Source organism: Garra rufa, chromosome 17, assembly GCF_049309525.1.
Source record: "Garra rufa chromosome 17, GarRuf1.0, whole genome shotgun sequence".
In the NCBI taxonomy this organism is placed as follows: domain Eukaryota; kingdom Metazoa; phylum Chordata; class Actinopteri; order Cypriniformes; family Cyprinidae; genus Garra; species Garra rufa.
This window is the reverse complement of record NC_133377.1, coordinates 13,617,511-13,631,381: the sequence shown is the minus strand read 5'-3', so window position 1 is coordinate 13,631,381 and position 13,871 is coordinate 13,617,511. Positions and strand designations below refer to the sequence as shown.

The window sequence follows — 13,871 nt, the reverse complement described above, 5'->3', positions numbered from 1 at the left end:
AACGTTGTTAACTGGTAAATTTGCTGAACAGGGCTTTTATTTTGACACCTGTCTGTCACACTAAATTACTTCTTCTAACGGCCAAATTAAAGTCACTCATGGTTTGATAAAGATCATATCATCTTCAAATATGTTTCTATTCTTTCCTTCTAAACCTGATTAATTATAGACGTCACATGTTAGTATTTTTATTTGTTTTTAGTCAGGCATTAGGTGCCCCGTTGCGGCGTGACGCAGTAACGTCAGGTCCTTTTTCCACAGCGCAGGAAATTGAAAGTAAAAATCACTACGGATCAACTTCAATTCATCTACATTTACTTTCTACGTGAGAAATAAACAGTTCTAAAATGTTCATTTCGTCGGAGGATGTTGTTCCGTCTTTTAAAGGCTTCACTCTGATAATGGTAAGTGAAGTTTTTGCCGTTATTAGTATATCAGCTTCATCATGATGACAAACGCATGCTGTCTTCTGTGAGCATTAAGCTACTGTTAGAAACCCTGTTTGGTTATTACCTCACACGTTTTTTGTTACAAACAAGATAAAAGAAATCTCTTTTAAGATAATTCATAATATCTATCCTGTTAAACATTTTCTCAGCAAGTTTAGGAGAGATATTGATGTCAATTGCTCTTCATACTTGGACACTGTAGCCATGTTAAAAAGTTATGGTATGATACCTCTGTTTATCAAAGAAAAGATACTCTCTCATTTTAATTTGCATTTTGAAAATGTGGTTTTAGGATGTTTTGATTATGATGACATGAATAACGAAGCTTTTGTTATTAACCTATTTACATTACTGGCTTGGTTTCACATTCATAAGTGTACATTTACTAACAAAAACAGTTTCACAGTGTTTTATAAAGAGTTGGAAAACTATTTCTGCACCATTCATCTAGTATTACAGTTTTTTACTGACACTAGGACACATTTCTCAATACTTAGGTCACTTTTGCAAAAGTCTTCACACAGTGAGCACAACAGAAGTCTACGTGGGCTAAACTGAGGATCAATTATCATTGTTTTGGCACAAAATGCATTCAATGACTACATCTCTCAAATTTCATCAATTCTTTTCTCACTCAGACACAACTGCTAAAAATCTTTGTATGTACAGGACATTTTGCACGTGCTTACATACTGTTTTCAAAACTGTTGTCAAAACAATAACAATGCAAAACTGAATAAGACAGCAAAATTCAACAGCAATATTTTACTGAAACATATGTGAAATCTAAAAATGTGAGTAGATTAGCATTACTACTGTATCTGTATCAGTGGATGGTGTCTATACAAATTCTTGTATTCTGGAATTACTTAGTGCAAAAAAATAAAATTAAAAAACGACATAAAATATTGACGAATTCTGCATCATGTCTGATTCATTCCAGTAACATATACTGCAGTTATAAACAATATATATTGCAATTATAAACAGAGATGTGTCCTTGTTTTACACAAGAAAACACTGTGTAATGCTACATGTTGTTAGTGTTTTTTAGCTCATTGTTTTGTGGGTGACAAAGTGTGTTTGTCGGCTGTCAACCTTTGCTAGTGTTCTGGAAGAATGAGTTTATTTGAGACCTGAATAAAGTGTTTTGGTAGTTGTAGTGCATTTTGAATGTGAAATGAACTGCTTTGCCAAGCTGAAAGTCGGTTAGGAGAATTGTGTGAAGAGTTTTGCAAAAGTGACCTAAGTATTGAGAAATGTGTCCTAGCGTCTGTAAAAAAAACTGTAATAGAAAAGCAATCAAAACTGTCCGTTTGTAATTGTAATTTTTATTTTATTTTTATATTTTATATATAATATCTGTTGTATTTGTCTGTTTCTGTTGTTTAAAGCGTAAAATAACCCCATAAAGCTACTTATGACTGTTTCTAATGTACAAAGCCTGCGGTATCGGTTGGAAATGTTGGGCAGCTAGCGGTGGATCTCCTGATTTCAACACTGAACATGCCCAGAGTGGGATACTTCCACACAGACTGTCTCATCCCCATGGTTGGGAACAACCCTTATGCCACATCTACTGAGGACGCTGCACAGCTCAGCACCAGCGCAGAGGGTAATGGGATACTACTGATTTAATCTGACATTTCTTGAGGATAAGCTGTTATAAGCAGTGTCTGATGTTGTGAATGTGTGTTTGTGCAGTGTACTCTCACAGTGACTTGAAGCTGGCTGTGCTGCAGATAAGGACACCCATCATTCAGGTCAGCTATGCGCATTTTTACAGCAAGTGAACACTTTCAATGTAGTGGTTGACCGAAACAGGCAGATATATATTTTATTTATCATTTAAATTAGTATTAGAAGTATGTTTAAAATATTTGTAAAATTTTACATTTTTTACTTATATAATTTTTTTGCTTAATCAATTTAATTACAATTTAAATCATCTCACTTGTATACAAATAAAATTCTTAATCTTAATGTATTTTAATATTTAATATATTATTGTTTTATATTCTTTATTTTTATTTGAAGTTTTTCTCTAATTTATCTTACATTAATTTACTGTGTGATATTAAAATTTAAATAAATTTATTTAAATAATGTCACTTGTATTTCAATAATTCTTTATTATTTTACTAAATTACATGTTTTAATGAAATGTATATATGTATTATTTAATAAGTATTTTTTTTAAATAGAATTTAGGTGTCTTAATGTTTTTATTTTATTTTCTTTATTTTTAAGTTTTTCTCTAATTTACTGTGTGATATTTAAATAAATTTAATTAAAATTTAAAACAATTTATGTATTTATTTAAATTATGTCACTTGTATTTAAATAAAATTCTTAATTTATTATTTTACTTTATTTAAAAAAATTACGTTTTAATGAAATGTATATATTTATTATTTAATAAATATTTTTTAAAAGAAGAATTTAGATATCTTAATGTTTTTATTTTATTATTGTTCATTTTATATTCTTTATTTTTAGGTTTTTCTCTAATTTACTCAGCTTGCACAGATTACTTAAACAATATATATATCACTTGCCCATATATCCGCTCTATTTTTCCAGTAAGAGCAGATGCAACCATTTGTACAAAAAAATTCCGGCTTCCGGTCTCATTCACGTCCAGATATTTTTAGCTCTACAAAACAACTCATTTTGCTGCTTGCTATTGCAAACTGATTATGAACACACTGGTGTTGCTGTTTACTGCATGTTGGTATTCTTCTCATTATTTCCCTATAGTGGATAATAAACCGGAAATCTCGCCCATAGGCTTACTTCCATGTTAATGAATAAGGTGGATACAGTTTGTTTTCATCTCAGTTGCAAATGACTCTCTGGGGTTTACCTTTCTTAGACAAAGGTCAGATCATTCCGAAAGCTGATGGTTTCCTGGATCAAGAGCAGTGGATTCCTCAGGAGTGTGCTGTTGTCTAGCAGTCACGCATATCAGAGAGATGACCAACAGCTTCATGGGTAATGAAATACTGAGGATATGATACAATATATAAATGCCATGTATTTGTGCTATATAAAAGTGTTCAGGCACTAAAGCCAAACAAAAATGGTCTAAATGTCACTGGGTAGAACATTTTTCAATCACTACATTTAATGTTAATTCAGTGGTGGCCAAAATGATTAGAACAAGTATTTTCACCAGCTGAAATATGGTTTTAAGTCAGTTATTTCTATGTTTTGCTGTAGTGTGTCAGTAGGAAATCTCAGTTTACATTTCCAAACATTCATTTTGCCATTAATTGTAACAATCCAGTGAGATTTTTGTTTGCACAAGGTGTCTGACAACAGCCAGTGCTCCACACAGAGATCTGATCTCATCATCATCATCCAGTCTGTCTCGAATCACACGAAGAAACAACAACCTGAGACAGACTAAATCCAGAAGAGAACTGTGGCAACGTCTCCAAGATGCCTCAAGAGACCTATCTGAAAAACTATGCACAAGTGCACCTTGGCAAAAGCCGCTTTAAACGCAAAGGATGGTCACACCAAATGCTGATTTAAATTAGTTAATAGAAGTTAATTGATAATCTATTTATGACTTTTTTGACAGCATTCTCATCTTACAGCATTTTTACACAAGTGCCCAAAACTTTAAACAGTACAGTCGTGGCCAAAAGTTTTGAGAATTACATAAATATAGGAAATTGGAAAAGTTGCTGCTTAAGTTTTTATAATAGCAATTTGCAAAACTTTCCACTGCATTTCATTGCTGTCATTAAAGGACCTGCTGAGATCATTTCAGTAATCGTCTAGTAAACTCAGGTGAGAATGTTGACGAGCACAAGGCTGGAGATCATTATGTCAGGCTGATTGGGTTAGAATGGCAGACTTGACATGTTAAAAGATCATTGTTATTCCATTGTTAACCGTGGTGACCTGCAAAGAAACGCATGTAGCCATCATTGCGTTGCATAAAAATGGCTTCACAGGCAAGGATATTGTGGCTACTAAGATTGCACCTAAATCAACCATTTATAGGATCATCAAGAACTTCAAGGAAAGAGGTTCAATTATTGTTAAGAAGGCTTCAGGGCGTCCAAGAAAGTCCAGCAAGCGCCAGGATCGTCTCCTAAAGAGGATTCAGCTGCGGGATCAGAGTGCCACCAGTGCAGAGCTTGCTCAGGAATGGCAGCAGGCAGGTGTGAGCGCATCTGAACGCACAGTGAGGCCAAGACTTTTGGAAGATGGCCTGGTGTCAAGAAGGGCATCAAAGAAGCCACTTCTCTCCAAAAAAACCCCATCAGGGACAGATTGATCTTCTGCAAAAAGTATGGCAAATGGACTGCTGAGGACTGGGGCAAAGTCATATTCTCAGATGAAGCCTCTCTCCGATTGTTTGGGGCATCTGGAAAAAGGCTTGTCCGGAGAAGAAAAGGTGAGCGCTACCATCAGTCCTGTGTCATGCCAACAGTAAAGCATCCTGAGACCATTCATGTGTGGGGTTGCTTCTCATCCAAGGGAGTGGGCTCACTCACAATTTTGCCCAAAAACACAGCCATGAATAAAGAATGGTACCAAAACACCCTCCAACAGCAACTTCTTCCAACAATCCAACAACAGTTTGGTGAAGAACAATGCATTTTCCAGCACGATGGAGCACCGTGCCATAAGGCAAAAGTGATAACTAAGTGGCTCGGGGACCAAAACGTTGACATTTTGGGTCCATGGCCTGGAAACTCCCCAGATCTTAATCCCATTGAGAACTTGTGGTCAATCCTCAAGAGGCGGGTGGACAAACAAAACCCCACTAATTCTGACAAACTCCAAGAAGTGATTATGAAAGAATGGGTTGCTATCAGTCAGGATTTGGCCCAGAAGTTGATTGAGAGCATGCCCAGTCGAATTGCAGAGGTCCTGAAAAAGAAGGGCCAACACTGCAAATACTGACTCTTTGCATAAATGTCATGTAATTGTCAATAAAAGCCTTTGAAACGTATGAAGTGCTTGTAATTATATTTCAGTACATCACAGAAACAACTGAAACAAAGATCTACAAGCAGTTGAGCAGCAAACTTTGTGAAAACTAATATTTGTGTCATTCTCAAAACTTTTGGCCACAACTGTACAGTAGACTTGCAGGTTGGTTTCTTAAAGCATCTTGGAGACGTTGCCACAGTTCTCTTCTGGATTTAGTGTCTCAGGTTGTTGTTTCTTCATGTGATTCCAGACAGACTGGATGAGGATGAGATTAGATCTCTGTGTGGAGCACTGGCTGTTGTCAGAAACCTTGTGCAAACTAAAATTATTGGCAAAATGAACATTTAAAATGTAAACTTATATTTCCTACTGACACACTACAGCAAAAGATAGACATAACTGACTTAAAACCATTTTAGCTGGTAAAAATACCAGTGTTATAATAGTTTTGGCCAAACTACTGTAGCGTTGGGGGTAACGCATTACAAGTAACGCAAGTTACATAATATTACTTTTTCTAAGTAACTAGTAAAGTAACACATTATTGACAAGAAATTATCTGACTTTTTCAAATAAGTAACGCCAGTTACTTTTTCCACCATTTATAAATGTGAACATGCATTGATTCATCTCACTCACTAAAAAAAACAGATACAGTAATCCTCAAAATGAATAAAACCAGTGAAATTCAACAAACCTGCAATAATTAAATGTTAAATAATACTAATATCCTTTATGTATTTAATCCCATTTTATTAACCGATGTCTTTGCTGCTGACCTTCGATGATCCAATTCATCCTTACTAATAAGCAAAACGACTCAAGATAATCTAACATTTGTTTTCCTTTTTTATTGCTGAAGAGTTGACATTTTTTCTTCTGCGGTCTACTGTACAGACATGAATTTACTTTTCACACCAAAAGCCTCAGGCTTAGAGAAAAGGCTTTTACATTTGACAAAAATAGAGCTTTTTATATTAAAAACAAACAAGCAAGCCCTGCCCAGATTTAAAAAGTAACAAAAAAGTAACGTAACACAAATGACTAATCACTTACTTACTAATTATTGCCACTTTCAAACCTTAGTTTGCAGAGGCATTTCCATCAACTTGAGGCACAATACTGTCAAGCGTTCCTTTAACTCTACTGTAACTTTCCCCTGAAATGTTATTGTTGCTTACTTCTATCATTTTTGTTTGCGCAGCACTCCTCTGCGGTTCCTTCTGACCCCGTCTCTGCAGAAGGAGGAGGGACAGAAGGTGGAAAAGCTAGGCTGGAGGGAGATGGAGAGGATAAGTATGTTTCCCGGGATCTCCGACTCAGAGCAGCGCCTCTACATTCCCGGAGGAGGAGTGACCAAAGCCCTTTACACAGACTGGTAAAAAGTGCCATAAATCAAACAATTCTGTCAAATCTATAATAGGTTGTTTGCACATGTTTTTTAAAAATGCTTATGTTTTGCATAGTTAATAGGCGCTCAAAATCGGTCAAACTGAGAAACCACAAGGAATTTTATCATTGTATGAAAATCTGCTGTTCTTAATGGGGGAAAGGCAAGTAATTGACTGAAAAGCGACTTGTAAACCTCCGTTTGCGGTCAGGAGGAGAGCCGGATAATACTTGTGTGTGCAAATGGTTAAGAAAGAGATATGTTAAGATATTAATAAAGAAATATATAAATAGATACATGGTGAGACAGTGAGAATTTACTCAATGCTAAACGCCACACATAGACACAATGTATATTTGTAGTTTCGAGAGCTTAACGGATATTGCAATAAATTTGAGTGACAGCTTTTTACTGACTATATGAAGGCACTATTTGCTCGCTTTCTACGCTATAATCAGTTCAGAAATTGAAAAAAGTTTCGCTTTACGTGCGTGACTGAAAGCAGAACGGATGAGATGGAGGAAAGTTTGTCTGTACTGGTTTAGCAGCTATTACAAGAGAACGTTACAAACAGAAAATCACAATATATGTTGGATGTGATCCTTCTGTTATAAAGAGGATTTTTTTCAATCAAATTAAAATAGCTTATATTTATAGCCTCGATGGCAGGCAGCTAAGTAAACCTGATTGCAAAAAGCCATTTCGAAAGTGATTCCCACATTTATGTAAAGAATGCAGGATATATGTCTCTCCTGCAACTACTGCTGTACAGGGCTTTGGCTGTTGGTCCTGTTAGCAGCACGGAAAGCGAGCAAATATAGCTCCATAGTCACTACAAAAGCTGTCACTCAATTCAATTTATGCCAATCTCACAAGGTTCTGTTGTCATCAATCGCAAATATAATGTCTTATTAACATTATGTCTACATGTGGCATTTAGTGAATTCTCACCATCTCACCCTGTGTCTAATCATTATTTCTTTATATCTTATATTTTATTAACCATTTGCACACACAAGCACTATCCGACTCTCCTCCTGACCAGACGCAGGCTTACAAGCCACTTTTCCTGCGTTTTTCAGTCAATTTCTTGCTTATGAATAGCAAATTTTCATACACGATACGAACTGAAATTTCTAGGTTTGACCAATTTCCATAAACAACTCAAAACATAGGCATTTCGAGTTTCTGCTAGTGATTCTATTGAGAAAAATCACTTCCTGCCCTCTAGCTGCATTTTGCGTGTTATCAGAATCCCGTGATTGCAAATAACCTATTGAGAATCCAACCAATAGTTTTTTTTTGTCTGGTCCAGCTGCACAGAAGACATCCCAATGGCAGTAGTGCTGATCTTCTGCTCAGAAGGAGACAACATCCCTGATGCATTTGCACTCATCAACCATCTCAACGACTGGCTCCATCTGCTGGAAAAACCTGTGAGTGTGAGAAAATGTAGTGGATCTGAAAAGTGAATTCAAATTGAGCTTTCTAAAGCATGGAAACATTACCTGAAGTGAAGGTTTGTTAATGGTTTTCTCTTAGACGCAGGGTTCAGTGCAGTGGCGAGTTCCTCCTTCATGGAGGCTGCTGTTTGGCAGCGGCATCCCTCCTCTTCTCTTCTGAAGTGTAGCTGGAACATCATGCTTGCATATGGATATGCCTGATGCAACTCTGCAGATGTGACGTTTTATGAACCAGAGAAATCGCTGATGGACTGATAGTTGCTAAGCGCTAAATACACATTTTGCTTGTAAATAAGTGAAATAGCACAGAAACAATAAACCGTAACATTATTTTTTGCCACATCATGTGTCCAGTGTCGTTTTTTTTTTTTTCTTCTATATAACACTAGTCATGCTGTTTAGTTTTCATCTCTCTCTCCACCCACCGGTGGATGACAGGATGGCTCTGGCTCTCTGCCACCTGAGTTTCCCAGCAGAGTAGCGCTTCTTGTAATGTGACGTAACTCTGAACCTGCTGGGACCAGTTGTGTGACGTTCTTGTGGTAAGAAAACGAAAACATTTAAAGCCCCTTGTGCATAGCTTGGCTACTTTTTCATTGTTGGTGCACCAGAAATGACTATGTTAGCAGGGTCCCATCATGGCTGTCTCAAATCTACACAGCGCACAATGACGCAAATGAAATATCAGGGGCTGAATCTAACAAAAACAACCAAGATATGTCCAGATCATACATCGCCTTTTGGGCTTAGTAAGATTTTTTTATGGAAGTTTCAATTTTCAATAAATGCTGTTTGAGCTTTATGTTCACAAAAAATCATTAATGTTTCATGTTTTCCACACAAATATTAATCAGCACTTTTTAACTTTGATAATGCCAATAAATGTTATAGTAGAATGACTTCTAAAGGATAATGTGACACTGAAGACTGCAGGAATGATACTGGAAATTCAGCTTTGATCACAGGAAAAAATTACATTTTACAATATGTAAAATACAGTTGATATCAAATATTTACATACACCTTGCAGAATCTGCCAAATGTTAATTAGTCTACCAAAATAAGAGGGATCATACAAAACGCATGTTATTTTTATTTAGTTCTAGCCTAAATAAGATTTCACATAAAATATTTACATATAGTCCACAAGAGAAAATAACAGTTACATTTATAAAAAATACCCTGTTCAAAAGTTTACATACACTTGATTCTTAATACTGTGTTGTTACTTGAATGATCCACAGCTGTGTTTGTTTAGTGATAGTTGTTCATGAGCTTGTTTGTCCTGAACAGTTAAACTGCTGTCTGCTGTTCTTCAGAAAAATCCTTCAGATCGTTCAAATTATTTGTTTTTTCAGCATTTCTGTGTATTTGAACCCTTTCCAACAATGACTGTATGATTTTGAGATCCATCTTTTCACACTGAGGGACTCATATGCAACTATTACAGATGGTTCAAACACTCACTGATGCTTCAGAAGGAAACAATGCATTTAGAGCCAGGGGTGAAAACTTTTGAACTGAATGAATGTGTAGATTTTTCTTATTTTGCCTAAATATCAAAAGTTTTTCATTAAGTACTGCCTTTCAGAAGCTACAGAAGATACTTAGATGTTTCCCAGAAAACAAAAGTTACAAAAAGTTTTCACCCCCCCCCCATTTCTTCATGCAAGCGTTTGAACCTTCTGTAATAGTTGCATATGAGTCCTTCAGTTGTCCTCAGTGTGAAAAGATGGATCTCAAAATCATACAGTCATTTTTGGAAAGGGTTCAAATAAACAAAACTGCTGAAAAACCAAAGCATTTGTGGGACCTGAAGGATTTTTCTGAAGAACAGCGAACAGTTTGACTGTTCAGGACAAACAAGTGACTCATGAACAACTATCACTAAACAAAAAAACACAGCTGTGGATCATTCATGTAAAAACACAGTATTAAGAATCAAGTGTATGTAAACTTTTGAACAGGGTCATTTTTATAAATTCAACTATTATTTTCTTTTGTGGACTATATGCAGTCTTCTTTTAGAAAAAAAAAAAAAAAACATGCATTTTGTATGATCCCTCTTATTTTGGTCAAATAACATTCTGCAAGGTGTATGCAAAGTTGACCTCAACGGGATCTATTTTTTACAGTATTTTTGATCAAATAAATGCAGCCTTGATGAATAGAAGCAAAAATATTATGACCGTATGTTATAGTAAAAAAACAAGCACTAAGGATTTATGGGAAAATGTGCTTAACTGTAATGAAAATAGGCAAAAAAAAAAAAAGCTTAAATCGCACAAACATGGTCTTATTTTGGGGTGACTTAGGAACTGGAAATGGCTCACTCCAAACGCAAAGTGATCTAACAGTAAGGGAAACTGGAATATAATACAGTACAGCAAGTTTAGTCTGCAGAGAGATTCATACGACCATGATTTTAGCCTGGTGTGTGACTGTTTGGAAAAAATGAACGAAGCGACGCATTGTTACAGAAACTAAATGATAGCAGATTTATTCATGGATCCTACTCTTGGGTAAAGAAAAGTAAGACTCTTCAACATCAGACACTGCTGGTTTGTTCTGTGTCGTCACCAAATGCAATGTCTGTTCATCATTTTGTACAATCGATTTGTTTTTTTTTTTTTACATCTCATAAGGTACACTATGTACACGACGTGAGCACTCTTCAGCATAAGACGTCATCTAACAATCTCACAAACTGGATTTGAGCGTACAGCCCTGTAGATATGATAGGAAATTTCAAGTAATTTCATATAAAAAATAGAGCATTTCATTTTGCCTCTGAAAAAAAGTTGTCTAAAAATACAATGTGTGAACAGCATTAGAAATGCATAGACCTTACATCAGATCCTGCTGCTTTTTTCCAACAAAACAAAAAGCAAAATAAAAAAGAGACACAAAATAGGTCCAACGAAATTAAAACCAATCCTAACCATGGCGATGCGCTGTCCTCTTGATATTACACTGAGTTTCATCCACAGATATAGTGCTGGTGTGTGCTGTTGTTCGGAGTGGAGAAACCTTCTCAAAGAGTTTATGCTGTAAACGACTTCTGAAAACACAGGTGTGGATGGGAGAGCATTATGGGATGAGATCTCTTGCTGAGGTTGCCATGGAGTTAGGAGTCACTGGTTGTTCTCGCTCTGTCAATACAATACAATCAGAATACAAAGTCAAAAATGTTAAAATTAAACATTCACTTGCCCTCATTTGGTTCTAAACCTGCATAATTTACTTTCTTCTATGAACACAAAGCAGAAAATGTGGATTTGGGCTGCTAAGCTCTAAAAGACAATTGGGATACATGCATCTCACAGTGGCTCCATTCATTGTAAATGCTGCTCCACACAAACTGTCATCATTTACATGTGTGGAGCATCTCAAACTCCATCTCTGCATGTTGTTGTGAGTTTGGGTTTATAATAAGGTGTGCCATTTCATCAGATTTGTGAGGTAAATCATTTATAAACTTATGCAAACACAGAAGTATACATCAATATCTTTCTCAATATGTTCAACTGTTCATCACAATTTCAATACAAAGCTTAAACCCTCACTCTGTCGTAAAGAAATGGACAAATATTGAATATTAAGTGGACATCTGAATTAAATGTTGTTTAGTCAATATTAAACAACGCAGAAAAGTGTAAAAACAATCGTCAAGCCGTTGGGCGTAATGTACTTCAGCTCTATTGTTTATAATACATTTTGTATTTGAACAGTTTTGTTTAATAACACCATATCACTACTTGCTTTTGATACTTTATTTGAACTAAATATTGTTTCATTACTATTATATATGTATTCAAGTAATTTTAAAGGCTTTTCTTTGATTAGGTCCATTTTTTTATTTCCTCAAACTAATTATTTATACTTATCTGATTACTTGATTAATTATCAGAATAATCGACTGATTACTCAATTACCAAAATGATCATTAGGGACAGCCCTCCCCTCATTATTTAAAGTGGTATAATGCAATTTTAAAACGTTTTCTGTGAATCTCTATTTTTTTCTGCCTCGCCCTCAAGGTTATTACAGTTTTGCTTTTTAAAAATGGTTTTATTTCAATAAGAGTTTTCAAATTTGCAATAAAATAGTTTTGTTTTTATTAGTTTAAATAACAATTTTGTTAGTTTTACTTTGTTTTTAATGTGTGAACACATTTCTATTTAGTTATATAGTTTAGTTTCAGTTTTAGTTTTTTAGAGATCAAACAGAGATCACGATTTCCCTGCAATTCTAAACTAAGCAAACTAATGTGAGACAAAATATCAATTGCTGCAGTCTGTTTAAAAGTGTTTAATTCATTTGAATGAATTATTAAACCATTAATAAATAATGTGTGTATTTAAAACATAATATATTTAATACACCAATTTTTAATATTACATTTATTAAAAAGTGGTTTAAATGAATAAATGACTCAAAAAAACATTACTGGATGAACCAGTGTTTTTGAATAAATCTATATTCAATGACAAATACATTTTTAACAGTTCCTTGTTTCCACCTAGTGGCAAAACAATGCAATCGACAAACAATATTTTAAGTGTCAATTACTTTCAAAAGATTACATGCTCTAATTTGATTTCTACCATAGACATCAATGTTTATATCCAAACTATGACCTTTAATCCCAGTATTGCTGTGATAATATGAATGACTGTATTTGAAAAGCCTTTTTGTGAAGCTGTTTCTTACCTAAACATGCCTGCTTTCTCTGTGTCAGCGGCTGTGCAAATACAAATTTGAATGTCCCATAAGACTTTTTCAAAGGTTTAATGGACATGAGGTATAGTTGACATTTAGAAATGAGATTGCATGTGTTTGAATCTCAATCTTTTATCGATTAATTCTATTTCGTATTAGTTTTAGTTTTCATTTACGAAAAATACCCTTTGTCGCCAATAAAAATAGAACAAGAACAAGCAGATTTAATAACCCAGTATTAGAGGTAACATTGCATTAATATTTGCATGCATTTAATTATTAACTTTAAACATGTTCATTGATATTGAATCCAGTGCAAATACATTTCTCATACAAGTTTTAATTTTTTGAGTGATTCCTTTAAGTGGCACATTCAATAAGCACAATTTAAGCTCTTTTAAGCTCTGCCACTGATTGGCAGTCTATTCAAAGTAATATGTTGTTAATGGCCCACCATGCAGCAGGGACATTAACAACCAATTAGGACCAAGCTTTTATGATTACGGTTGCAAAATTGCATTCATTATTGGTAGATTGTTCTCTGCTCCTTATTCGCCCCTTTGCCTTCAGGTGTTAAAATGTTATGATGGCTGAGATTTAACCAGTGGTTCTCAACGTTTTTGACTTTGTGGTCCTGCTTTGTCTGAGAACTTTCCTATTTGAGCTGAAATGTACTTTTGTTGTAAAAATATAATCTATATAGTTTAATGTTGTTCTACTTTATTTTTTCTGCACTCTTAAATGCTACTTTTTTTTTTTTTTTTTTTTTACCCAATTGGACCTTTTTCACAAGACTGTAATGGCTCTACTTTGTATTTATATTACCCTTTGCATCAAATTACAAAAAACAAAAAAACACCCAAGTTAACACTAAAGTGAGGATGTTTCCAA

General features: G+C 34.8%; 2 protein-coding genes across 2 annotated transcripts in view; one reads left to right on the top strand and one right to left on the bottom strand.

Annotated features, from left to right (window-relative positions):
• Positions 1-245: 245 nt before the first annotated feature.
• psmg2 (proteasome (prosome, macropain) assembly chaperone 2) lies at positions 246-8,592 on the top strand. Its single transcript, XM_073822146.1, has 7 exons — positions 246-404; positions 1,893-2,064; positions 2,154-2,212; positions 3,325-3,443; positions 6,610-6,783; positions 8,111-8,231; positions 8,338-8,592. The coding sequence occupies exons 1-7, from the start codon at positions 348-350 to the stop codon at positions 8,416-8,418; spliced, it is 783 nt and encodes a 260-aa protein (XP_073678247.1). The 5' UTR covers positions 246-347; the 3' UTR covers positions 8,419-8,592.
• A 2,150-nt stretch (positions 8,593-10,742) lies between these two features.
• The window catches only part of ptpn2b (protein tyrosine phosphatase non-receptor type 2b), a 38,678-nt gene continuing 35,549 nt past the window's right edge, over positions 10,743-13,871 (bottom strand). The window contains exon 10 of the mRNA XM_073821771.1: positions 10,743-11,410. Coding sequence (XP_073677872.1) covers positions 11,386-11,410 — 25 coding nt within the window. The 3' untranslated portion in view covers positions 10,743-11,385. The remainder of the gene's footprint in view (positions 11,411-13,871) is intronic.